Source organism: Giardia intestinalis, chromosome 5 (assembly GCF_000002435.2).
Source record: "Giardia intestinalis strain WB C6 chromosome 5, whole genome shotgun sequence".
In the NCBI taxonomy this organism is placed as follows: domain Eukaryota; phylum Fornicata; order Diplomonadida; family Hexamitidae; genus Giardia; species Giardia duodenalis.
In genome coordinates, this window is record NC_051860.1 from 1,785,919 (window position 1) to 1,809,032 (window position 23,114).

The 23,114-nt window shown below is 46.3% G+C and overlaps 10 protein-coding genes across 10 annotated transcripts; 6 read left to right on the forward strand and 4 right to left on the reverse strand.

Annotated features, from left to right (window-relative positions):
• Positions 1 to 118: 118 nt before the first annotated feature.
• GL50803_009079 (Transmembrane emp24 domain-containing protein) lies at positions 119 to 676 on the forward strand (the record flags this gene model as incomplete). The annotated part of the gene is made up of 1 exon (XM_001709190.1): positions 119 to 676. One exon carries the CDS (start codon positions 119 to 121, stop codon positions 674 to 676), a length of 558 nt encoding a protein of 185 aa, XP_001709242.1.
• A 27-nt stretch (positions 677 to 703) lies between these two features.
• On the forward strand, positions 704 to 1,726 carry GL50803_0014857 (uncharacterized protein; the record flags this gene model as incomplete). Its single annotated transcript, XM_001709187.1, has 1 exon — positions 704 to 1,726. One exon carries the CDS (start codon positions 704 to 706, stop codon positions 1,724 to 1,726), a length of 1,023 nt encoding a protein of 340 aa, XP_001709239.1.
• A 34-nt stretch (positions 1,727 to 1,760) lies between these two features.
• GL50803_009077 (Inositol 5-phosphatase 4) lies at positions 1,761 to 5,084 on the reverse strand (the record flags this gene model as incomplete). Its single annotated transcript, XM_001709186.1, has 1 exon — positions 1,761 to 5,084. One exon carries the CDS (start codon positions 5,082 to 5,084, stop codon positions 1,761 to 1,763), a length of 3,324 nt encoding a protein of 1,107 aa, XP_001709238.1.
• A 31-nt stretch (positions 5,085 to 5,115) lies between these two features.
• On the forward strand, positions 5,116 to 6,831 carry GL50803_0014856 (Signal recognition particle receptor; the record flags this gene model as incomplete). Its single annotated transcript, XM_001709185.1, has 1 exon — positions 5,116 to 6,831. The coding sequence occupies one exon, from the start codon at positions 5,116 to 5,118 to the stop codon at positions 6,829 to 6,831; it is 1,716 nt and encodes a 571-aa protein (XP_001709237.1).
• Positions 6,832 to 6,904: 73 nt separating this feature from the next.
• GL50803_0014855 (Phosphatidylinositol-4,5-bisphosphate 3-kinase catalytic subunit alpha/beta/delta) lies at positions 6,905 to 13,372 on the forward strand (the record flags this gene model as incomplete). Its single annotated transcript, XM_001709183.1, has 1 exon — positions 6,905 to 13,372. One exon carries the CDS (start codon positions 6,905 to 6,907, stop codon positions 13,370 to 13,372), a length of 6,468 nt encoding a protein of 2,155 aa, XP_001709235.1.
• Positions 13,373 to 13,452: 80 nt separating this feature from the next.
• GL50803_009073 (Dual-specificity protein phosphatase) lies at positions 13,453 to 13,974 on the forward strand (the record flags this gene model as incomplete). Its single annotated transcript, XM_001709182.1, has 1 exon — positions 13,453 to 13,974. One exon carries the CDS (start codon positions 13,453 to 13,455, stop codon positions 13,972 to 13,974), a length of 522 nt encoding a protein of 173 aa, XP_001709234.1.
• Positions 13,975 to 13,994: 20 nt separating this feature from the next.
• Positions 13,995 to 14,567, forward strand: GL50803_009072 (uncharacterized protein; the record flags this gene model as incomplete). The annotated part of the gene is made up of 1 exon (XM_001709181.1): positions 13,995 to 14,567. One exon carries the CDS (start codon positions 13,995 to 13,997, stop codon positions 14,565 to 14,567), a length of 573 nt encoding a protein of 190 aa, XP_001709233.1.
• Positions 14,568 to 14,576: 9 nt separating this feature from the next.
• On the reverse strand, positions 14,577 to 19,148 carry GL50803_0017283 (uncharacterized protein; the record flags this gene model as incomplete). The annotated part of the gene is made up of 1 exon (XM_001709180.1): positions 14,577 to 19,148. One exon carries the CDS (start codon positions 19,146 to 19,148, stop codon positions 14,577 to 14,579), a length of 4,572 nt encoding a protein of 1,523 aa, XP_001709232.1.
• A 77-nt stretch (positions 19,149 to 19,225) lies between these two features.
• GL50803_006483 (Ribonuclease HI, large sub) lies at positions 19,226 to 19,957 on the reverse strand (the record flags this gene model as incomplete). Its single annotated transcript, XM_001709179.1, has 1 exon — positions 19,226 to 19,957. One exon carries the CDS (start codon positions 19,955 to 19,957, stop codon positions 19,226 to 19,228), a length of 732 nt encoding a protein of 243 aa, XP_001709231.1.
• A 34-nt stretch (positions 19,958 to 19,991) lies between these two features.
• GL50803_0021156 (Ankyrin repeat protein 1) lies at positions 19,992 to 23,087 on the reverse strand (the record flags this gene model as incomplete). The annotated part of the gene is made up of 1 exon (XM_001709178.2): positions 19,992 to 23,087. The coding sequence occupies one exon, from the start codon at positions 23,085 to 23,087 to the stop codon at positions 19,992 to 19,994; it is 3,096 nt and encodes a 1,031-aa protein (XP_001709230.2).
• Positions 23,088 to 23,114: the final 27 nt, after the last annotated feature.

A 23,114-nucleotide genomic window follows, 5' to 3' on the forward strand; every position in this document is an offset into this window, starting at 1 on the left:
GGTGTTTAATGTTGCTGGTAAGAGAATTGGTGAACTAGTAAAAGAATAAGTAACATAACAAGCTCTTAACTGAGACAGTCTTTGGGCTAGAGAGAATAAACAGGCCATTTCAAAAACCATGCTTATCTGGGCACTGCTGACCCTTAGCCTGTCGCTTATGGTGAAAATAGGCCCTGGCGAAACCCGCTGTTTTAGAGATCAGGTGAAGAAAGACGATCGCCTCTCCATCAACGTGCATGTCTCTGGGGGAAACCGTCTCTCCTTTACTCTCCGGGCCCCGAACCAAGGGATCCTTAAGCAAGATGCGTTAGTAAAAAGTTGGAGTTATGCGCTTTCGAAGACAGAGGCAGGCCACTACGAATTCTGCGCCTCTTCTCCTAGCAATAACAAGCCTGCAAACATGACTCTCTTCTGGCTATCGCAGCCCAATGAGCCGACAGACACACCCTCTGGCATACCAGGGATCCTCAATCAGACGTCAGGGGTGGTAAAGCACCTGGTTGCAAACCAACGATTTACACAAACAGCCGAAAATTCTCACAAGCAGCTGATCAGTTCTCTCTCCGGCAGCCTCTCGTTTTGGATGGCGGCTAAGATTGTTGTCGTTGCCACGTGCATCGCGTACCAGATGGTCGTAACCAAAAAACACTTTTCCAAACGCAGGACCGCGGTTTAAATAAGTAAATCCGTGAATAGAGTGCCAATGACTCAGGATTTGCTCCATGCAATACTTCAGGACAATGCGGTAGGAAGTAAAGACACGGAACTGGAAAATCTTAGGCACCGCTGTGAAGCCCTGGAGGCAGCTGTGCTATCTCTCGCGCTTGGAATCTATGACGTGCAGGACTACATATCCTTATATGCCAAGTACCCTAAGCTGCGGCGAAAGCTAAGGAAGTGTGGACATAACATGCACGTCCCCTTGACAAAATACCATGTCGCCCAGTTCAAAAAGGGAGGCCCACCAATTCAAATAGATACGCAGTACCTAGTAGAGAGTGCTATCTCGCTGGAAAAGTCACACGTGCTAGATCTCTTCAAGCAGGGATACCATACTGTTGCGGGGTCAATCCACACAGAGTATGAGGCGATTGTCCGCCGAAGCTTGTACTACAAGTTCCTCGAGCAAGCGACCAAGATTCTGCTGATGTTTCTTGGCATAATAATCTCTGCTTTTGGCCTTCTCGTTCATATAGTACGTAGACCAAAGAAAGCCATCAAATTCATCCTAAGGATTGACATATCCTTCACGGAGAAAGTTCACCGCATTGTCCACACATGGTTCCCGATGTTGGTAAACCCGGAGCGCTATTTGAGAGATGTACATAACGACCCCAACCATAGAGTGCTTGTTGAAATATCAAACACATTGGAGAGCAACTGGTGGAACGCTGATATGGGGTCTTACAGCGAAGGTGAACACTTTGACGACACTATAAGCGACATGATAAGCGAGGAAAGTGGGGCTCCGCAACCGTCAGCTGATGCCCCCGAGTCCCAGTCCATATGTGGAGCAAGTCCGATTGAGGGGACACTTCACTCTATCGTATCTCCAAGGATCGAACCCTTAGTTATTGACGTTCTCACTGACGTGCGTCCATCCCGGAATGACATTCCAGGTGAGCCACCTAGCAGCCTCACTACCCAGGAAGGAAGAAGCACATATGGACAGTGGGCAGTAATTATAGTTGCAGTAATTTTGGCCATTGTGTATATCATGCTGTGAGGGGCGTAACGTCTGTGCGTACGATACAGCCAACCTACTCTGCCAAAAAAGCTAACATATAGGCCTCGTCTTCCCTATTTCTTGCTTGTTTCTCCGCTGATCGGAAGGTCATTTTGGCAAGTATGCGTAGCGCAGATTGGAAGCGGAATCCGTGATTGGGTAGCTTGCATGTGTGCAGAAAGAATCGAAACAAGGATACAAAGAATAGGAACAGATTGCTCTCTTCCCACTGTAACGTTGTGTAGAAAATGCCCGTTGCTTGCTTGCGAAGAGAGTCTAAGTCTGTGGGCATACCTGCAGCTATAACAGAGTCTATTATGTAGTAACTATATTCAGGGAATATCCCGTTTGGCAGGCCAAATGCACAGTCCACTAACAGCTCTGCGACAGAGGCAGGATGTATGTACAGAGGGATGCGAGCCCAGTCACCCTTTGTGAGATGAATGTATAACTTATTACTATCTTCAGCTGGCCCCAAAGAGACGAACAGGCTCCTTGTGCAATAGTATCTAAAGGACTGAAGCTCAGTTTTCAGTTTCTCTAGTAGTGGGTCTAATACGCTTACCTCGCCTGACTGTGACATGTGTGCCCTTAAGCTCTCGATGCCAGTGATACAGAGGTGATAGAATAATAAGTAAAGCTTTTCTTTTTCTCTTTCATTGTCTATTGCAGAAAACTTCCGTGCTTGTGGTACAGGATCTGCTAAGCGATGTTGCTCAAGAAAAGAGCTAAGGGATTGGGTGGTAGGCCCAGTGTGTATGTGCGGGAAAACTGTCGCTATAAATCGAAGTGGAGTAGACGGGAGCTCCATATTGGTATCTTTGGCTTTCAAGGTGTCATACAGACCCAGCAAAATGTCGTCTAACTGCTTAGTTTTAAAGGTGCAGTTCGAGGCCTGGAACGCTTGCACGGCACTGACATCCTGATTAGATGGAGATCCACTGGATAAAAATTCCTCAAAGTAATTAGCGATATTGATAAAATAACCAGGTACTAGAGCACTGCTTTTTTTAACGAGATCATGTAGAGGCTTAGAGAAAAGCGATTCTTTCAGTCCAAGGTATTCGATTTTGCAATTAATGGTTTCTGTAGCAATGACGTTGTTCCGTGATAATGTAGTTGCCCTTCCAGAGACAAAGCAGAGGCTAATCGTGAACGATTGGAGGGATATCTTCTCGTCGATTATTTGCCTGAGAATAAAAGCTCGCTGACTTTCAAAGCTCTCGAGAGACAAGGTATCAGGTTTTTCAACGGTCTGCATCAAGTGGCGGATGTACGACGCCTGGACATTCGGTGGAGTATCCAAAAAGTAACGGAATCGGTGTAGCAACACAATCTCCCCTTGAGTCATGGCCTTGAGGGTAAAGCATGCCGGCCTCATATATATCCACGGTGGGGTAGTGATGGGGTCTAGCACAATATTCAATGAGGAAATGGGATGGTCATTTCGCAAAGGAAGAGGATGGGCTGTTTCCATTCCATATGAAACTCTTCCAAAGTCTAGTGTAGACTCAAGCAACGTGTAGCGTGGCTGCAGCTCCGTAGTAAAGATGGGGAGTCTACCAAGGATCTTAGCTTGTTCTGCCTTGAGTTTAGCGTCATCTAGAACTCGAACATTGATCGTGCTGAGGAGACAGACCGGATGATGATCACTGAACTCAACTGCAGAAACAGACATGTACCCAATCGGATTGATGAGAGTGTCCTGAGAGAGCCCTCGGAATAAGATTCTGTCACAATATGCAGGAACCCTAGGTTTGCTTGCCTCAGGGTCAACTTCATAGTTTGGAATAGCGGTAGTATTACTGTTAGAAGGATGGCTTAACTGAGAACTTAGTGATGGAGCAGAGGAAACAGTGTCTACACATGCCTGGGGGTCCGGGGTAGTTCTTTCAGTAGCAGGCTCCGTAGAAACTACATTGAGGACATCAAAAAGATTGAGGGAACCACCAGGAATGAGTTGCATGGGCTGACACGGAGCAGCTGGCGGCTGCTCCTGTTTTGGACCTTGCTTAGACTGAGCCAACTTCTTGGGCTTGCTTTTCCCCTTTCCTTTTTCCCCTATAAGTATTTTGTATGTAGGATTAAAGGAGATATCCATTTCTTTGAACCCATAAAGGTAGTTACATGGATCAAATGGATAGCTAAGATATTCTTCATAATAATTTGTATTTCCGGCCAGTGTTGGAGGGGTTACCTCAACATCATCGTCATCTGATTCTATGTCGGCGCCACTTACGGCCAAAGCGGCAACAGCAGCCGTTGCAGCGACATTCTGAACAAAAAACGTTGCGTCATCCTCTGCATCGACGTCGTCACCTACCCTCATGTTTTCATTAGCATACGTTGGAGTGTACGAGCTACTGCTAAGCGCCCGTAACTGCATTGAGAGCTGATCAATTCGCAAAAATGTCCGTCGACCAACTTCACTGTCGGCCAAGAAGTGCTCTAGGATAAGGTGTGGCTTTGTTGAGAAGGTGTGCAAGCGATAGTTCAAGTCTCCTAAGAGGAATATCACGTCATGGCCCCTTAGAAGAGACGGAAACTTGGGGGTAAGGTTAGAATCGAAGTTACAATTGGCGAGACAATTAGTAAAGTTATAGTTTGGATTGACAATGGGATGATTTAGTTCATCCTCAATAATGTAGTCATCCAAGATTTCTACTCCGGGCTTGCTGTCTCGATGGTACAGTTCGAAAATAGTAGGCCCCCTCGGATCCTTGGGGGAGGTCGACATGCTAAGACGTGAAAGCACTTCGTAAATATCTCTGTTTCGTTTCTTAGGTCCATCAGGGGTTCTATTGGCTGACAGGTGAAGATTGCAGAAAAGAATTCTAGTGTCATAGAGCCTTATAGTTGCGGCAAGCCCACCTTTATTTCCACCTCGGTTCCACAAGCCCACACCGCATGCCTTAAATCCTTCCACGACGGCGCTTGCCGGTGGGCAGGTGATGCTTTTGTGCAGACCAATGACAAGTAAGAGGCCCATCATTTGTTTGTAGGACAATACATACTGGTCTCCAAGTACTGAAGCCACAGCATCAACCCAGGGCTGTGCACGACTGGTCTCGCCGACCATAAGGGCCTTTGCGGACATGTCGACTTCCTGAAAACCGATTGCATACACAAGAGGGCACGATGGCGCTGGAGCATCAGGAACTTGGTGCCTTGAAAAGTAGTGAAGCCATGGGCGCAGAAAAGACGAGTCCCCCGGAAACTTCCTGTTACCAACGTTAAAAGTCCCCGCAAATACCGGAAGTGGAAGATAGCTACTGAACTTTCCGAGCGAGAGCAGTAGCTGGCGGTTCACATAGGACGTCGGATCATAGAAGTGAGAGATATCAAACGACTCTCGCATCCCTTAATCTTTTATCTTGTTAAGCTCAAAAATGTTTGATCAATTGGCATTTGTCCACACTTCTGGGCTTGTTATTTGGCAGTCCACCAAGCAGCCAGACACCTACCCGATTGATCACCTTATAACGCTGGTCTACGTTGAGAAGCGTGCTATTCCGTCTCCATATGTACTGGAGGGCTATGCCCTTCACTATCTCTACATCAAGGAGCTCTCTATGTTTGCAATTGCAATTATTAAGCAAGGGCTAACTGTGTCTGGAGCAGAGGATATACTGCTTGCAATGACACACCTTTTCATCAAGGAGTATGAGGCCAGCATTCGTGTGCTTCCAGTAGAGTATGCAAAGGAGACGTATCAATCATTTGATGCCCAGTACGACGGAAATCTTAAGTCGCTTATTTCAACTGGGAAAACTCTCCATGAACGGGGCTTGTCAGTACAACAGACTAACCAAGAATCTACAGCTAAAGACACCGCTCAATTGGATCCAGATAGTATCGGAGACAAAGTGGTTGACTTATCTGCTGATGCTGCTTCTATTAATCTAGAAGACGTTAAAGCTAAGATTAAGCAAATGGCTTTTGAACGCCAGGAGAGTCTACGTGCCTCAAAGAGGCTGTCTGGCCTACCTGATAAGAAGAGTAATGAAACCACTCCTCAGGCTAAGAGGAACGATCGGCAAGTCGATGAATTCTTGCAGTACTCTAAAGTCGAAACTACAAAGTCTTCAGCCGCGAACATCATAGCAGAACCAGAGGTCTCGCAAGCTAGTAAGCCCTCTTCCATTTCTGATGCAAAGCACATCACGTTCACGCCTTCCAGAGAAGCCGTATTTGGATTGTTCAATAACAAAAAAGAACTGACAAGCAATGACGTCGAGAAGCTTCTTTCTTCATTGAGGCAAGCGCTTATTAATCAGAATGTTGCATCAGATGTTGCTGATGAGCTACTTAAGGGAGTGTCAGCCAGCCTAGAAGGAGAAAAGGTCGGGCTCTTTTCTAGAACCAAGTCCGTGGTCATCCAGGCACTCAAAGACAGCATTAGAAAGATAGTTCAGTTCGAGGACCGGTTTCTTATGAAAAGAATTTTAGCTTCGAAGGAGGAACGTGCAGCCGGACAACGGTCAAGGCCCTATGTAATATGCATGACTGGCGTGAACGGAGTTGGGAAAACGACATCGATAGCCAAGCTATTATATATTTTCAAGAACAACGGGCTTCGCTCGTTGGTCTGTGCTTGTGATAGCTTTCGTTCCGGAGCTGTCGAGCAGCTTCAGGAGCACTGTAATAGATTGGGAGCCACCCTCTATTCTCAAGGTTACGGTAAAAACGCAAGCGCTATAGCTAAGTATGGGATAAAGGAGGCGGAGTCTTTAAACTATGACATATGCTTAATAGACACTACAGGAAGGCAGTACAACAACGGCCCACTAATGCAGGCTCTTGGCGCCCTGGTTCTAGAGAACGCACCAGATGTGGTACTCTTCGTTGGGGAGGCACTCACCGGTAACGAGGGAGTAGAGCAACTAAAGCAATTTGATTGTGCACTTAAAAGCTACACAAATAGCCGTGGCATAGATGGAATCATTCTAACTAAGTTTGATACATGTGGAGACAAGGTTGGCGCGGCACTCAATCTCTGTTTCGTTTGCGATCTCCCTATACTCTATGTTGGTACAGGCCAGAGCTACCCAGACTTTGGCGTGCTGGATCCTTCACACATAGCAGACTTAATTGTGGGCAAGTAAACACTATCTTGTTTTATCCAAGGCGTTGTCGGGGCAGATAAAATATTCGTGTCACCACACGCGATTTTACTCCATGCAGGTTTCCATTATAAGCCCTAAGGGGGCTATTTGCACTTTTTGCACGCGCCCTGACGTTGCCATTGTAGCCCTAGAGTTCGAATCTCGCTGCCGCTTAGGGTTGGAGGACACCCCTATTCTATTGCAGTACACGAGCAAATCCGCAACATTTACAAATGAACTGAGCACACTAGGTGAATGCTTAGCTAACCTAAACGTAGTTTCGGTCGATTCTCTCCAGTTCCACGTTCTTCCTTTGGATTTAGCATCAACCCCCAATCACTACACATCTGAACCTGAGACCGTCTTTGACCTGCTAGAAAGCTGGCAATATCACAAATTGGACACTATTTTGCTTTCATTTACCATATTGCACTACCAATCACTTGTAGCAGAGGCTCTTGTCAGCAAAAAGAACAAGCTAATGATTACGGCACACACGCAGCCCGATATATCACCATCTCACCCATTTCTGACCAGTCCCTTAGCAAGGGATCTAGCTACGAAAGTAACCTCTGCAATCCTTCGTGCAATCCCAACCCATAATCAAAATAAATCCGTTGACTTAGGGATCTTTCAGCAGGAGATTGCTGACTGGATTGCCATGGACTTGCGAGCGCAGCTATCCTTTAGTGTGATTGAGCAACATGTATTGAATGCCAGCTCTTGCTCTTCTGCTCACAGTCTTCCTCCCAGACAAGAGCGATTGTTACCAGGAAAGGAAGGATCACTACCCGATTCCCAAGTATCTTCTCTCCACAAGCTTGGACCTTGTGGGGTTAAGAATAATTCAGGCATAGACCATACTCACATGAATCCATCCCATAACACTATCCTCATAGAAAACCTGCAAAGAAGAATAGACGAGAGCGGGGCGTGCGCTCATCTGGACTGGGAAGTCGTGACGGCAAGTCTAGACGGGGTTGAAAACCCATTAGGAGTATCACCTGCATCGCCTCTTGTCCCGCTAAACCCCATCAGTTATCCACACTTTACTCTGGTTTTCAGCTTCCCGGAAGATACAACCGACCGTAGGCCTGCCATCTCTCGGAGCTGGTGTATCAGTGACGAACACCGAGCTTCTCTAGACAAAACCACTGCTATTACTGTTGATGCCCAGCAATCTCTGTCCAGCAACTTAGAGAATACCATCACCATCTCGCCTCTTTTAACATGTGACGAAGCATGCTGCATTGTGTATGAATACGCCTCTAGCCAGTATGGATCTCAAAGGTTGGACCTTGCACTCAGAGTAACACGACCGTACGATCTTGTAATAAAGCAAAGAGGAACCTCTGCATATCTAGTTGGGATGGATTACTTAATCAACTATGATAGCGTTAGAGTTTGTCTAAAGAAAGCAGAACCTCTCTATGTTACTTTAGCCAACCGAAAAGAATTTGAAAAAGCCATGTCCGACACCCTGCTTGGCCATACATTTGAAAATATTATTTTCAACTTCAATTTTAAGCTGTTTCTGCAGGATTGCAATCCCACTAAGAGTACTTTGATTCATGCCGGAACCAGCTCTGCTTCTGAACCATCCGTTGGGACACCACCACTTTTTGATGACCAAATACTGGGAACTTTCGGTTCCATTGTGCATAAGAAGGATGTTATGAACCTTGAGTTTCAGCCCTTACTTAGGTCTCCTGCCAAGTCAATCGCAAGTCGAGAGACCTGCAACAGCCCTGCCTCTAGTATAGATCTTATGCGCTCTTCAAATTGTACTAAGCAAGCAGATGATGCAGAAGCGGAGAGGTTAGAGTCTACTCCATTTGAATCGTTGACTCCAGTCATTCCGAAAATACATGCTGAATCAGCGGCTAAAGGCATTGGCCGAGCCAATAGTTTCTTAAAATCACCTACTCTTGCGCCACTCAGAACGAATAGCGAAGAGAATGCAAGCATCTGTGCTGAATCTTATTCGTGGGACCCAAAGTTGCAACCTCTACCTTTGCCACCAGGCAATCGGTTCTATGATGATTACGTTGAGTACTACTCATTCTTGTCGTCGTCTACCTTCGATTTGTTGATCCAAAAGCGCTGTGCTGAGTATGCCAAAGATCCACTATCCTTTTATACACGATACTGTGGATCTGTAAAGGGAGTCGTTCGCAGGTGCCCCCTAAGATTTGCACCCTTGACTCAATTAATGAAGCGAAAGATTGTGCCAGACAAGCAATCCATGAATCAGTCACACTTTTTACCAAGCAAAAAGCATTCAACTGCCACTGTTCGTTCCCCTGAAGAGTTGACAATAGTGGATATACGTACTCTTGACGAGGAATTATCGGTGCGACTACTTGACGTGTCGCTTCCTCTAAGTAGCTTTCCAAAAGAGAACATTTCTAAATTTAAATCCACCAAATGGGGAACCCGTCCGTACAATGTCATCGATTATGCAATGCATATTGATCCACGCTACACAGCTAGAGTAGAAGCAGACTGGCTCGCTGAGTTACTACGTATTCTGTGTTTTTCAGATCAAAAGCTTTCTACCACAGACTCCAGCGGACCAATGAATAGACTGTCAACTCCTGTGCACAGAGCTGAAAGAAGGGGATCAGATGCTCAATTCAATGGAATGATACAGAATTTAAAATATATTTTGGCTGACATAGATCAACTTCTTGCTGATCTGGGGGCATCGCCAATATTCGAAGAAGCATTCTATTCAGTAGAACAGAGCATACTTTCTCACGATAATTCCTTGACCAAATCATTAGACTGCAAGAGCTCTGAAGAGTTCCAGCGTGGTCCTCAAAAGTTACCCGAGGATACTACTCCGCTCAAAGAGCGGGTCTCCCTAGATTTACACTTGGCAGATCTTACTGTCCCACCTCCGCCGATCACTGACACAGCTGACGAGATTTCTTTCAAGCGGCAATGCAAAAGGACAAGCGTGAAGGATACTTCTCAAGTGGACCCAGCAGAGTCCCTCCTTGTTTCTTCTAAAGCCTCACAGGACATTCTTAAGATCAATACAACATACGTATTCACTACAGTGGCCCAAATCCACGTCGGAACAGAACCAATTTCAGATAAAGCTTTTGCTGGCTATGCGGCCCTTGAATTCAGTGAAGTTAAGAAAGCAGAGGTTGTTTGCAAGCTACACTATGACACAACTCTTAGTTTTAAGAACTTCCTCACCAAGTTCCTCCCTTTTGGTGCCCAAATAGTATTCACAGTATATGCCGTGAACAAGAAATCTCTCGGTCGTTTGATACAGGCCGCGAATGTCACTAATCAGCTTTTCTCGCAGTCATATATCAAACTTCTCAATGAAAAGCAATCCTCTATTCTGCAATCATCCAACCAAAGTGTGTCTACGATGTTCATAGAAACATATGATGGGCTCCTAGCCGATAGTTCAACTCTGATACTAGGTAGTGTGAGCGTACCATTCTTTGATTCTTCTGGGGCTCTTTCACGGCGAGTGTATGAGGTGCCACTGTGGCCAGGAACAGACGCTAGCGATGTCCTTAGCATGCTTCTATTTCGCCCATACACACGGGGAGCTATGCGCATAAGCTTTGAGTTTCCGATAAAGTCGACCGAAAAAGTGATCAAGTCCTTAAAATTCTCGCCAATGGTTATTAGCACGGATCCATATAAGCCACCTACAGAGGAAACCCTTGTGATGGCCTCCTCGAACGTTAGTATTCCATCTGGACAGAATTCTAGGTCATCATCTAAGACTCGTTCAGCGTCAAACAAGCGTTCAACCAGTAGATCTTACTCAACGCGCGGAAGAGGTGCATCTAGGCGGCGAAATGCATGTAACACTATTGTTGATAAAGATGCCCCTGTCATTTTTAGCGAATTCAACCCCCTGTCATTAATTGGGGCCACCGCACATATGGAAGCAGAAGAGGTTAACAAGCCGTTTAACACTTTTATCTCTTCACGGCCAAAGTCAAGTAAAAGTCGCACAAGACAAAGCATTTTCAAAGACAAGAAAGACGACAGGCGTGCCAAGCAGTCACCCTTTAGTAGGCGTACGCAGTCCAAGGTAAGAGTCAGTAACCGTAGTTCCTTTTCGTCACAGAAAGACGGAGATGATAGGTCTTCGTTTTCAGGGATCGCCTTATCCTCATCATATACTAAGCACAATCCTGCCTCTCTACACAGAGACTCTGCATATGACGCTACCTACGACGTCCCCGAAGACGACGGTATCTCCAAGAACTATGGCACTCGGCGTAGCAGTGCCTTCAGCTGTACCCAAGCTGTGTTCCAACGTAAACTTACTACAACGATTGAGTACAGCACAGACAACGAATTGTCAGATACATCCATGCTTCCCCCAACGCTAAAAGCTGTTGCCAGAAGGGTTTCCTCTAATAGCGATGACAATGCGTACAATGACAACCCAGAGGACCAGCACAATGAAATAGACGTAAGCCAAAAGCGAAATTACTACCTAAAGCTTCTCTGCATCCTGAAGTCGTATATCGAAACCAACAACCAAGATACCCACTGGGGAGATTATACTTTTTCCGTCTGTACAAAGTTAGAGGCACTCTCTCCTTTTCTAACATACCCTTTGACATATCTGACAAAACTAGAATACCAGCATCTGTGGGAATACAAAGACCTAGCCCTTTGCGATCCTGTTCTGCTATTTAGACTAAGCCAATCTATAAACTATAAAAATAAAGATTCTGTTCAAAGTTTCTATAACATTCTGTCCGCAAAGAAAATAGAAGACGTCACACTGGATACTGTCATGAACCTCTTGGCTAGCGCTCAAACAGATCCAATCATAAGAGGTTTTGCTGTTTCTGTTCTAAACACCTATTCTTCTTATGATCTCGAGCCTCACATCATGCAACTAGTCGAGCTATGCAAGTATGACATGGTCAATGCGGGCTTAGCATCTTTCCTCATAAGAATGGCCATTAAGGAGTTCCCAACATTCGGCTACCCTCTCTACTGGGCTTTTCGCTGTGAGATGCGGCTAAATCTTGTTTTTAGCAGTGCATACTCTCTATTCATGCTTAAAATCTTACTACATCTGCCAGAAAATCAACGAAGAAGCATTATTCTTACTGAATTACTACTTATTATATTACTTAAACTGGCCAAGTTCTCCTATCGGAAGAAGAAGGAATCCATCGATGCTAGTAAGGGCACACAACTTCGTGACGTGCCCAGCTTTATAGGACGCATAAACAACTTACTCACAAGACTAAAGAACATATTAAAAGTGGATTGCTTTAAGCTGCCTCTATCTTACGACATAAAGTTGGCAACCTTCTGTGTGGTTGAGTGTGCTGTTCTTTCTAGCAAGAAGGCACCGCTACTCCTTTCCCTGAAAACAGCTGACGGCGCTTTCAACTACAAGTGTCTTTTTAAGACTCACGATGACCTGCGGCAGGACAGCCTTGTGCTCCGCACATTTTCATATATCCAAAACGTATGGTACAACAATAATATTAATCTGGCAATGAAGGTATATAGCTGCGTTGCAACAGGGCCATTCGAGGGTTTGATAGAGCTTGTTCCCGACTCTGAAACTCTGGGGTCCATAGAGCATACGTTTGGGGGTGCTAGGGGAGCATTTGCGAGGGGCCCTATCATGAAGTGGCTAGTGGATTCAATAAACCTCCACGACGAGGAATTTTTACGTGTACAGAAGAATGCACAACATAATAATAGTTTGACACAGGAGATGAGGTACAGCCTGCTATTAGAGCCAGAGGATGACAATCGGGCGAGTGAGACTAGTGAGCTGACCATCTCTGATGTGGAGCAATCTGTCCTGAATAAGGGATACGACGACACCAATCAGGGCCTATTCAATACCACAGCCAGCGTGCCTACGACTCTTAACACTAGAAGTCTCTACTCCAAATCTTCACGAGATAGCATATTTCAATCCGTCTCTCAGCTCTCCCTCATACAGAAGCATACAGCAACAAGGTACACCCAGATGATATCCAACTACCTTACGTCAATAGCAGCATACTGTGTGGCAACTTGCATTCTTGGTTTGGGCGACAGACACAATGACAATATAATGCTATGCCAGGACGGTACCTTTTTTCACATAGATTTTGGTCACTTTCTTGGTAATTTTAAAAAGAAGTTCAACTACGAAAGAGAGCGGGGACCATTCTTCTTCATTCCAGATATGGCTTTTGTGCTTAAGCACCATGACTACGTTAATGGCACAGAGTATGAGAAATGTTTTGAAAAGATGTCAGCAGATGCCCTACTAGCAATCAGGCACCACAGCAGCGCTCTGATAAGCCTTTTTACGATCATGATACCCTCTGGTATCCCTCAGCTGACATCTCGGGAGGATGTGCAATGGATTGAAGACCATCTGTTCCTAGATATGAGTGAGTCCGAGGCGCACAGACACTTCATTCGGCTTATCCACGAGGCAGAACGATCTAAAAGATACTTGTACAACAACATGTTTCATATTTTGGCTCACTACAAGAAGCGGCGAGGAAGCGCCTCCTCCAACTAACTATGACTGGGCGCGCTAATGGAGGTGGTCAGCAGTATAATTTTATTTAAATCCAATCTGAAGATTTTAAATTTGGAATTATGGGTATTAACTTCAATGAGGTTCTCTCTGGACTGTACATTGGGAATGTGCGGTCTCGGAACTACGACAGCTCTCCTGAGAACTGCAAAACCTGTATTTCGGTAGGTGTATATGACATGGGGAAACCTAGATGGGCAAGTAATTATTATTTTTACAAACTGTTGGACAGGCAGGATGTGTCATACGAGGTCATGCACACCATCGTGTTCTCTGCTGCGGAAGTTATCGACAAATGCGTTAGTCGAGGGGTACTCGTCCATTGTGGTGTCGGTGTTAGCCGGAGTGCGTTGGTTGTAATAGGATACCTTATGATTAAGAAGAACATGTCATTTCCTGACGCATATGCACTGCTCCGGAGCAGGCGGTCGTGCATTAACCCGAACGATGGGTTTGTGGAATTTTTGAAAATTCTTGATGCACAACTGACTAACGAACGCCGGACCTTCCTTACCTCTCAGCTTGCAAAAGCAGACGTCAATTACGAGGATCTCGATATACGTGACTCCACGAATGCAGTGTAAATTGATCTTCAAACGAATAAATGGATCACTCTGGCGGACTCCTTGATCTGCTCATAGGGTTTCTTGAGGGACGAGTGTCAAAGGAGGAGTATTGTCTCAGTTGCGCTGCCATCTGCACAAGCCTCCGGTCTGGTGCCTTCCTTTATTCAGGAAAAGAGTACTCCTCGTTCATCGCGGACATTCAGGAGTCCCGGTGCTTTGCTGCCTTGCAGGAACAATACAAGTATCTTGACGAGCGAATCCACTTTCTGTCTGAAGCATTTGCTAAGGCCTATCCTCCTGAGGCTTGCGAGTTGATCAGAGAGAACTACTACGCTCTAAATAATGAGCTCCAGGACACAGAAAATAAGTTTAAAGACCATAGAAGCGACATGACCACACTAAACTCCCTTAAAGAGGAAGTGAAAAAGAGTATAAAGGACTTTGAAGATACTGCCAACAAACTCTCTAAAGCACTCTTTCATTCCTTCAATGCTGACACGGGGAACTGGCGTACAAAGGAATGGAACCAAAAACGATATTCGGCCCGGTTGCCTGCGACTGGTGGAAGACGTAAGAAATTCAGTAGGGAAGGAGGCGCTCCTGTGGAGTAGCCTATTCGTTCACTGCTTTTGCACCATTCCTACTGTGCTGAGGACATCAAACACGTCGCTCATCTTAGTGGTAGGTGTCCGCTGCACATGCACTCCCACTTGTTTGCTGAGCTTTCCAGAGCCATGCGCCGACCTGTCCCCCAGAGCGTTAGCTGGAAAGGCAGAGTATGCAGACCTTGGCCTATATTGATCAGATGCAGAAGCAGCGTGGGCTCTCCGGCTTCCTCCTGCACCTTTGGTTGCGTACCCCCTGAAGCCATCCACGGACCCTTCACGTCCATTGATGCTATTGTTAGTATTCTGAGCATTGTCATCCCCCATAATACCTGCACCATAAACTTGGGCGCTCTGGATTCGCCTCTTACTGGCTGTCTCGTTAACATTTGGTCTAGCTGATTTCGAGGCTTGGGTGCGAACGACACTATTTGGTTCGTGTATGCTCTGCCTGCGGGACCCCGGTGCAAGGCTTGGAGTCTGAGACGTAGATGGGCGACGCCCAGGGATGTTCAGTCTGGCGAGAACCTCCCCATTTGTCTGGTTACTCTCTGCAATTGTTTGGCGGCCTTTGGCTACATAATCTATGGGCTTTTGCTTTTGTGGCAAGATGCACTGTCTATATTCAAAAGGTGTTTTGGCAGAGGCCGTGCTCTTGGCCGAGGACATCCTTGACGTGGGGCCTCCTCCACTCAGCCTCCGCGGAGCATCAGCGCTGGCGTGACCGTATGTATCGTACTCTAAGCCAATACCACCAGCTGGATAATCTTCGTGCTTGGATAGATTTCCAAATAGATATCTGTTTAGATTCTTATCTGCTTTGTCACCCCCAAATGTAGCATTTGCACTGTTACTCATCCTTGTTGTGCGTCCAGAAGTGTTGACGGAGTTGCTTCCACTCATCGCGGTCTGAGGTCTAATGACGGGAGGCGTCACGGCAAAGATTCCCATGTTCTCTGATACTAGTGTAGGCTGTGCCACTACTGGAGCATCTGTTAAGAGAGAAAGCGCTCGTAAAATCCGCTCTGTGGTCCGCTTACGTTCCTGTAAGATAAGCTCCCGCTTTCTCAAATAGCGGATGCGTAGCTCCTCTGCTCGTTGGAGGATACGAGTAAATACTCCCTCCATGTTGGGATTGGTGTACGCACCGCCCCGAGCACCAGGTTTGAACGGTGGATAGTGGGGAATCTTGAATGGCTTGTGGGGGAACGGTTGATACTTGGTACCAGTAAAGCCATCATGATCATCCACTGGAGGTGGTCTACCAAAGCCAATCACGTCCTTTGTAGAACCAGAGGGCCTGCCAGACATAGTGGGTAGCATTTCTTTACTACTGGGTGGTCGTGAAAGCTCCTTCTCACTAAGGTAAGTTCCAGGCGCTAGTGGCTCCATCCCACGTTTGGTCGGGACTGCTGCCGGAGAGTTATTGAATAGAAAAGCGGGAGGGCCGGCATTAATCATCATTTCTTTTGCTATTTCCGATAAGGGTATCCGAAGGCCACAACGTGGGCAAAGAATAAACCTCTCTCCATTTTCATTTACGACAAAATGGATTTCAGCGTGTTCATGGTCAGTGGAATCTTTCATTGCCGTATCTATCGAAGTTCGTTGTCTAAACTCATTGTTTGTAGCATTTTTGTCATCATCATAACCTGGCAGCTTGCCGAGTTCATCGTTTGTCTCAGCAGAATTAACTGTAGGGCGAATGATTACAACGCTGTTCCTCCTGTCAGTCTCTTCTTGAGCATCAGATGAGCGAATTCCTCTCCATTCAACAGACCGGCCTCCACAAAGCCCACCGCCTTCAGAGCTGTAGTATTGTCCTGGCATGTAGGCACCGGAGACTGGTGTATGTCTACTACTGCCTTGACTTGTATGAGGATCACTGAGCTCGTTTCTGATGGCAAGACAATCGCCACACTCATACCTATGTGACGCTTGCATTAGGATGGGTACCTTGTCACTTGTGAAGTAAACATTATCGCAGGCTGTCGTACAAATCTGGGTGTTCACACCTACATCCACGAACCGACGCCCTGAGCCGGAGCTTAGGCTCTTCTCTGTATCATAAGGAGCAACTGCTTGAATAGTATGCAAGGTAGACCCAGGTCCAGAAGGTTGCACGTCGCTTAGAGCATCTCCACCACGAGTCGAGGCTGCATCGGCATGATGGAATTCTTTGGACTTGTTCAGATATGAATTATCGATCCTCTCACTCATCAATTGAGGATCTGAGAGCACTATTGAATTGATAACTGTGAGCTGCGGGATTCCTTGTTCATCTGTAAAGAACTGGTCGGCAAATTCACGGTCTGGCATGGTTGCATAGTTGCCATAAGCGTTTCTGTAACCATCATGTGTTCGTTGATCTGCGGGGGGCTCTAAATCTGCATCTGTCAAATCTTGGCTGCCAGTAGTCTTAACGGATTTGCCATAGCCCTTCTTCTGTGTCCGACCTCCCTTTCGAGAAGAGCCAGCAGAGTCTAGTAAGCGGGAGTCTTGGTCCTCCTCCTTGATTCTGCTTGTGATAAGCTCCGTGTCTGCTCCGAGCGGTCTTAACGCACGCAGCTCCCCTAAATCATCATGGGGCCCGCTTGTAATCTTGGTTTGCGCATCGTACATCCCAGTGAGGTCGTGACGTTTTCGCTTAGTCCCATAGTCTTCTTTGACCATAGAGTTGTCCGTCGAGACAGAAAGCTGACTAAGACCGAAGTCTCCTCCAAAGTTTGTAACAAGCTTAGAGTTTGCATATGCCTTACTCCATGCCAGAAGCTGCTTGAGTGATTTATTTAGATGCTTGTTTGCTAACTTTCCCATCCGTTGTTGATTGATCATCTTCTCAACAGTCTTGTACAGGTAGTTTGTTGGGATCGTTGCTCTTCCAGACCTATCGGACATGCTTTTGTCAATATCGTGGAGCGACTCGCTAAGGTCTTCGACGCCGCTGACACCCACCCTAATCGTAGGCTCTGTACGTAGCGTAGATTCGTCGCTAACTTCCGTTGAGAAATGACTGGTGTCTGCTTTCTGGTACTTCTTACTGTCGCTATAATCTGCAGGATTGAAGTCCTTAGTAATGAGCATCTTCGTTAAGGCGCCGTTACGATCATCAAATAGACGATTAAATATCAAATCCACGCACTTGAGAGTATTCTTGAACTCTTTCTCTGCATCCTCGACAGCTCCACTGAGGTCTGAGATGACGCTGTTGGAGTTGTATTCAGCGTAAATGTTATCCACCTCCTCGTCATGCTGCTGCTGCAGAGCCTTTATCGCGTCTTCCATCTCTGAGCGAACCTCCTTACATTGCTTCTCTAGACGCTCATTACGTTGCTCTTGCTCCTGTAGCTTTGCCATAAGATCTGCAATCTGGCCATCTGTATTCTTCGCTAGCATCTCTGCAAGAGTCCGCTCAGCTTCCTTAACTTTCTCCATAAGATCGGCCTTTTGTGCATCAAGATCTTTTACGTTTTGCTTGCGTAGCTGATCTAACTCCTCCTTGTGCTCACGTTTCAGTTGGTTCATCATCCCTTTCAGATAGTCTTCTCTCTCCAGGGAGTCTCTCAGCTCTGCAGATAGCTTAGTTATATCTCTGTCACGTGCGGCAAGTTCGCCTTCAAACATACCAGAAGCAGATCTTGCCGCCTCAGTTAAGCTAGCTACTTGTGAATTTAAATACTCTATCTGATCATCGTAGTATGCCTTCTGCTTATCGACGTCCTCCTCGCAACGTGTGCGGAGAGCATCCGCTTCTGCTTCTGCCTGCTCTAAACGAGACTTCAATGCGTCTATTTCTGTGGCAAGCCGTGCAGTCTGGGTCTCTGCAGACTGCAGCTCTGCGCGGTGCTTTCCATCTATTCGCTTCTTCTCCTCATTGAATCTATCTGTAACGTCCTTCACAGCATGATCAATGTCTGCCTGTGTAAAGCCGCCGCCTGCTGATCCGGGCAGCATAACTGCGGTGGCATCCATCCCTGACCCAGGAGCAAAGTCAGGCTTGTAAAGACCTCCTATCCGGACCTTCTTTTGGAAAAGTTGCTCTCTCAGCATATTAATTTCCTTGGTGAGAGAGTCTCGAATTTCGTCTTTTTGGAGGCTTAGGTCTTTCGCAGTCACCTTAAGCGCGTCTAACTCCCGCTGCAAAGCAAGAATTTCTATATCCTGGCCAGATGTCCCTGCCATTTGCGTTGTAAAGCTATCAAAAATAAGAGCTTCGCGCGAGCCAATAAGCTGCCGGATGGTGGGTTCGATTATTGACGTTATCTTACATTGAAGGCTGGACATAACATCAGAGAAGTCTGCTACAAATATGGGATAGACAGACTTTGGACTTACGTGGTCTGTTCGCGCATCACATCCAAGCGAGGGTTCAAACATGACATAAAAGGGGTGCGAATTGACTATGTTCTTGATATCCAGCTCTGCGTCTCTAAACCAACGTTCTACCTCAGTGAGCAAGGTATCTACTGCCGTTCCCACAAAGTCCTCCATATCAGGTGGCTTATCTAATGCGGCACAATGTAGATCAAATGCATCAAAGTCTTGCGCAACCTGCGTTTGGTGACGCGAGACTGCGAAGCGCTCCATTTCTGTTTTTAAATTTTCTGCGTGGAATAGGAGCCATCTTCCGAAGCTCACCCACTAGTTGTCAACAAAACAATTTACTAAGCATCGGTAGCTATCCCCAATGATTCTAAAGTAGGCATATCTGCACCATTCTCCAGTGGGGTGTCTGCGATGAACACACACTTAACACACTTGCTTGCTGTGTCATAGATCCTTTTTATAGTCTCCCAAGAATGTCGAATGTGTGTTGGAAAGCCATAAATGCCATGGCAAGTCTTGTCAAGGTACTTCTTCGTCTTGGGATCTGATGGATATCCGCTGCCCCACTGGGGCTTGATATTTCTGTCTCTAATAACCTTAGCCACGATACTGGCTGCACCAGTGATAGGGTACTTCGCGTCTGCCTTTGCGCAAATTGTCAGAGCTATACTGGGCATCAATTCGCGTATGTATGCTGCATATTGCGATTCTGGGCCGACCAAGTCTATATAAACGTGCTCTATCTCATGAGATATGAAAAGTTGGTAAAGGAGGGAGCGGGCGGCCTCAAATGAGAGTAGGTTAAGTGAAGTCTTGTGGGGAGCCAGCATTGCGCGGCTAATCTGGTCTGCTGATACTATTGCAGTGTTGCATCCAAAATCCTCTTTCGGCAAATCCTGCAATCTGTTGTAAATGTGCTCACGCGTATTTGCTGAGAGTGCCTTGGAGTCAGTTACTCCCAGCTTTTCTAAAATCCCTGTCTGATAGACCTCAGCTGGCATCCAGGCAATTCCATATACTAGTGGTCCGCACACAGGTCCACGACCAGCCTCATCGATCCCTACTATCATTAATTTTTCGGATACGTGGTCCCTAAAACTTCAGTCAATCGAAGAGGAACTCTAAGAACTCTATAATTTCTACATGTCCCATTTTGTTTGCTATTTGACCTATTGTCTGACCAGCATTATCTACGATATCGAATTCCTCGACAAGTAGTTTAACGCATTCTATGTGACCTGCCAGGACAGCGTGGATAGCCGCTGTCTGACCAAGGAGGTCCTGCTTGGTAAACTCATAATCGTGTAGAGCTTTGACAAGCTCAACATGGCCATGCTTGGCCGCGAAGATCAGAGCAGTATATCCATCGTCGTTTTGTCGCCGTATGAGAGAGGTTTCCATCTTCAGGATCTCACTGCAGATCTTCAAGATGCCATAGCGGGCAGTCATCATAAGTGCAGTGTCCTTTTTCCATGTAACCAAGTGTGTCTCTAGCGGGACAAGTAACAAGGCGCTGTTAACATTTCCGCTTTTGATAGCATACATGAGAGCGGAGAATCCATAATTATCTTGTTTTGTACACTCAACCGCCAGCAGTGCTCTGACAGCGTCAAAATTACCGTTTGCAGCGGCAAAGATCAATGCTGTCTGTCCTAGTTTGTTATGCATACCTTGCTCTATGGGGCACAGGACCTCCAGTATTTTCATCATCTGCCTGATTGTAGAACGTTCGTAAAGTACATAAGTGCTCTTTGGATACGATGCCTCTGCACCATGCTTCCCTTGAAGGATGCTGGTAGCATGGTGCAGAGCTGCTTGTATGGGCTCAATTTTGATACTGACTCTATGAGCAGTCAAAATAAGATGCATTAGGGCCGTATTTCCCTGGTTGTCTTGCATGCTCCCCTCCAAAGACGCCAGGACGCTAGCTACTGAATAATGAAGATGACTTACAGCGTACATGAGTGCTGTTTGCCCACGAATGTCTTTCATCCGGGCCTCCCATTTTGCGATGGTGAGGAGTAACTCTACATGTGTTGTCCAGGCAAGTGTACAAAGTTCATCCAATTCCTCCGGGTGACGTTTAATAAAACATGAGGATATTCGCATAATCTTATCGCGCAGCATGATGCGGATATCTGTGTCTGCCTCATACTTATAGTAATCGGTCTCATCTAGGTAGTCACTGCTTGATTCATCGTCAAACTGAACCAAATTGTTGGGAACTCCGGTTCTTGTACTGATTACTTTCCCACTAGCACTGCATATTTGCGGACTTCTAGCAGACAATATAGTATCTAGCGGCGCTGCTTCATAACCGGCAAAGGCCCTTAGAGCAGTACCTTGAACTATCTCCATACTTTCATCCTTTGGGTCTTTCTCAGAGTCCAATGATGGGCTGTCACAAGTGGACACCTGATCGTTTTTAATGCTCAGCTTGGTGCCTTCGCTCTGACTTTTGCTTGTCCTGTTCATGGCAAACCGGCGCCTGGTCTGCTGCTTAAGCGCACGGATGCTCTGCTCTATGCTTTCCTCGTCACTGTCTAAAATATTCATCGGAAAGCTTACATTCACGCTTGCATAGGACCCTGTAAGTTCATGCTCAACCATGGTCACACTATACTCATGTGCACTGCTGTCTTCTACTCGTTGATCTTCAGCACTTGGGAGCACACCATCCTCTATCAATCCAAGCTTTTTTTGAAAGATTGTATTAACAGACTGCTGTGAGAGATTTGGATTGAGAAGATCAAAAAAAGTTTCTCGACCAAGACGCCTGAATAGCATTATATTTCGTTTAAGAGCACGTATTCGCTCTGCAAGGCCAACACCATGCTTGACTGCTAGCATAAGAAGCGTCTGTCCCTCGTTATTCTGCAACCCCGCCTCCTTTGGAAGAAGTCGGTCGATAGCACACAGGAATTGCCTCCAAGTTCTATCACGAATAAAATCATACAGGCTTTCCACGTCACTCCCATCCTCAATTTGCTTTAAGCGATGGCAGAGCTCCGTGTACATGACCTCCAAGGCCAGCATCGCAGCACTTGTCCCATCGTGGTCTTGCCGGCCACATTCATGCTCATGAAGCAGCTCCATTACTAGGAAGTTCTTCTTTAGAATTGCTATCATATAGGCTGTTCGGCCGGGCTTAAACGTGGAGTCTAACTCTTGATCATTGGATATATCCCTGTTGGACAAGAGATCAATGTTGGCCATCGATAGAGGTATCTTACTGCCACTCAAAGAAACGTCAACTATGCCATGTTTCCGAAGGTAGTGGGAGGTGATAACTTGTGCATGCTTGGGTCGTAGATGGTGGTGTACTACCGCTGCTGTTTCTTCGATGCTTCTTATTACCATTCCAACCTCTTTCTGAATGAGTACTTTCGTTATTTCGGGCATCTCATAGTAAATGCTTAACATGAGAGCCGAGATATTGTTGCGGGAGAAGATGCCTTGCTCATCGTTAACCAGTCTGGTAGCTATTCGATGCATTTGATATCTGATACTGAGCATCAATGCAGTCCATCCTTCTGAATTCTGATACCGCTTCTCCGACTTGACCAGAAGCCGGGCGATCTTGAAATGCCCCTCCCTAACGGCAATCATTAGTGCTGTTTCTCCCTCGCAATTCTGAAGGCAGTGTTCTCTGTTGGCGAGCAGCTTTGCACACTCATAATACCCTAGCTCTGCAGCCATCATCAACGCACTATAGCCGCTGTTCATTTGCGCCTTTACTTCCATTTCTAACACGTAGTGCATGCACTTGTAGTTATTTCTCCTCACCAAGTACATCAGTGCCGTTTCCCCCAAAGTAGTCCGACAGCATGTCTCTCTTTTACTAAGGAGTTTAATCATATCCTCGTTGTTATTGATGCATGCTAATATTAGTGCGGTTAAGCCCCGTGAGTTCTGCCTTCTGGCCTCTACCTCCAGCAACGTCTTTGCAGAATTTACTGATCCGTGAATTGTGATAAGCATCAGAGCAGTCATATCTTCTTGCTTTGACAAAAGGGAACTTTCGTGCTCCATGAGGATGCGGATCAGCTTTATGTTCCCTTGCACTCCCGCTAACATTAGGGCAGTGTAGCCGTCAGCGTTGTACCACCCTCTACACCTATGCAACAGCCGGATTACCGTACCAGTGTCTCCTGCCAGAACTGCGCCAAACCACTCATTTGCTACTTGAGCCGATCTCATCACGTCCTCCTAAAGGTGCAATTTTTT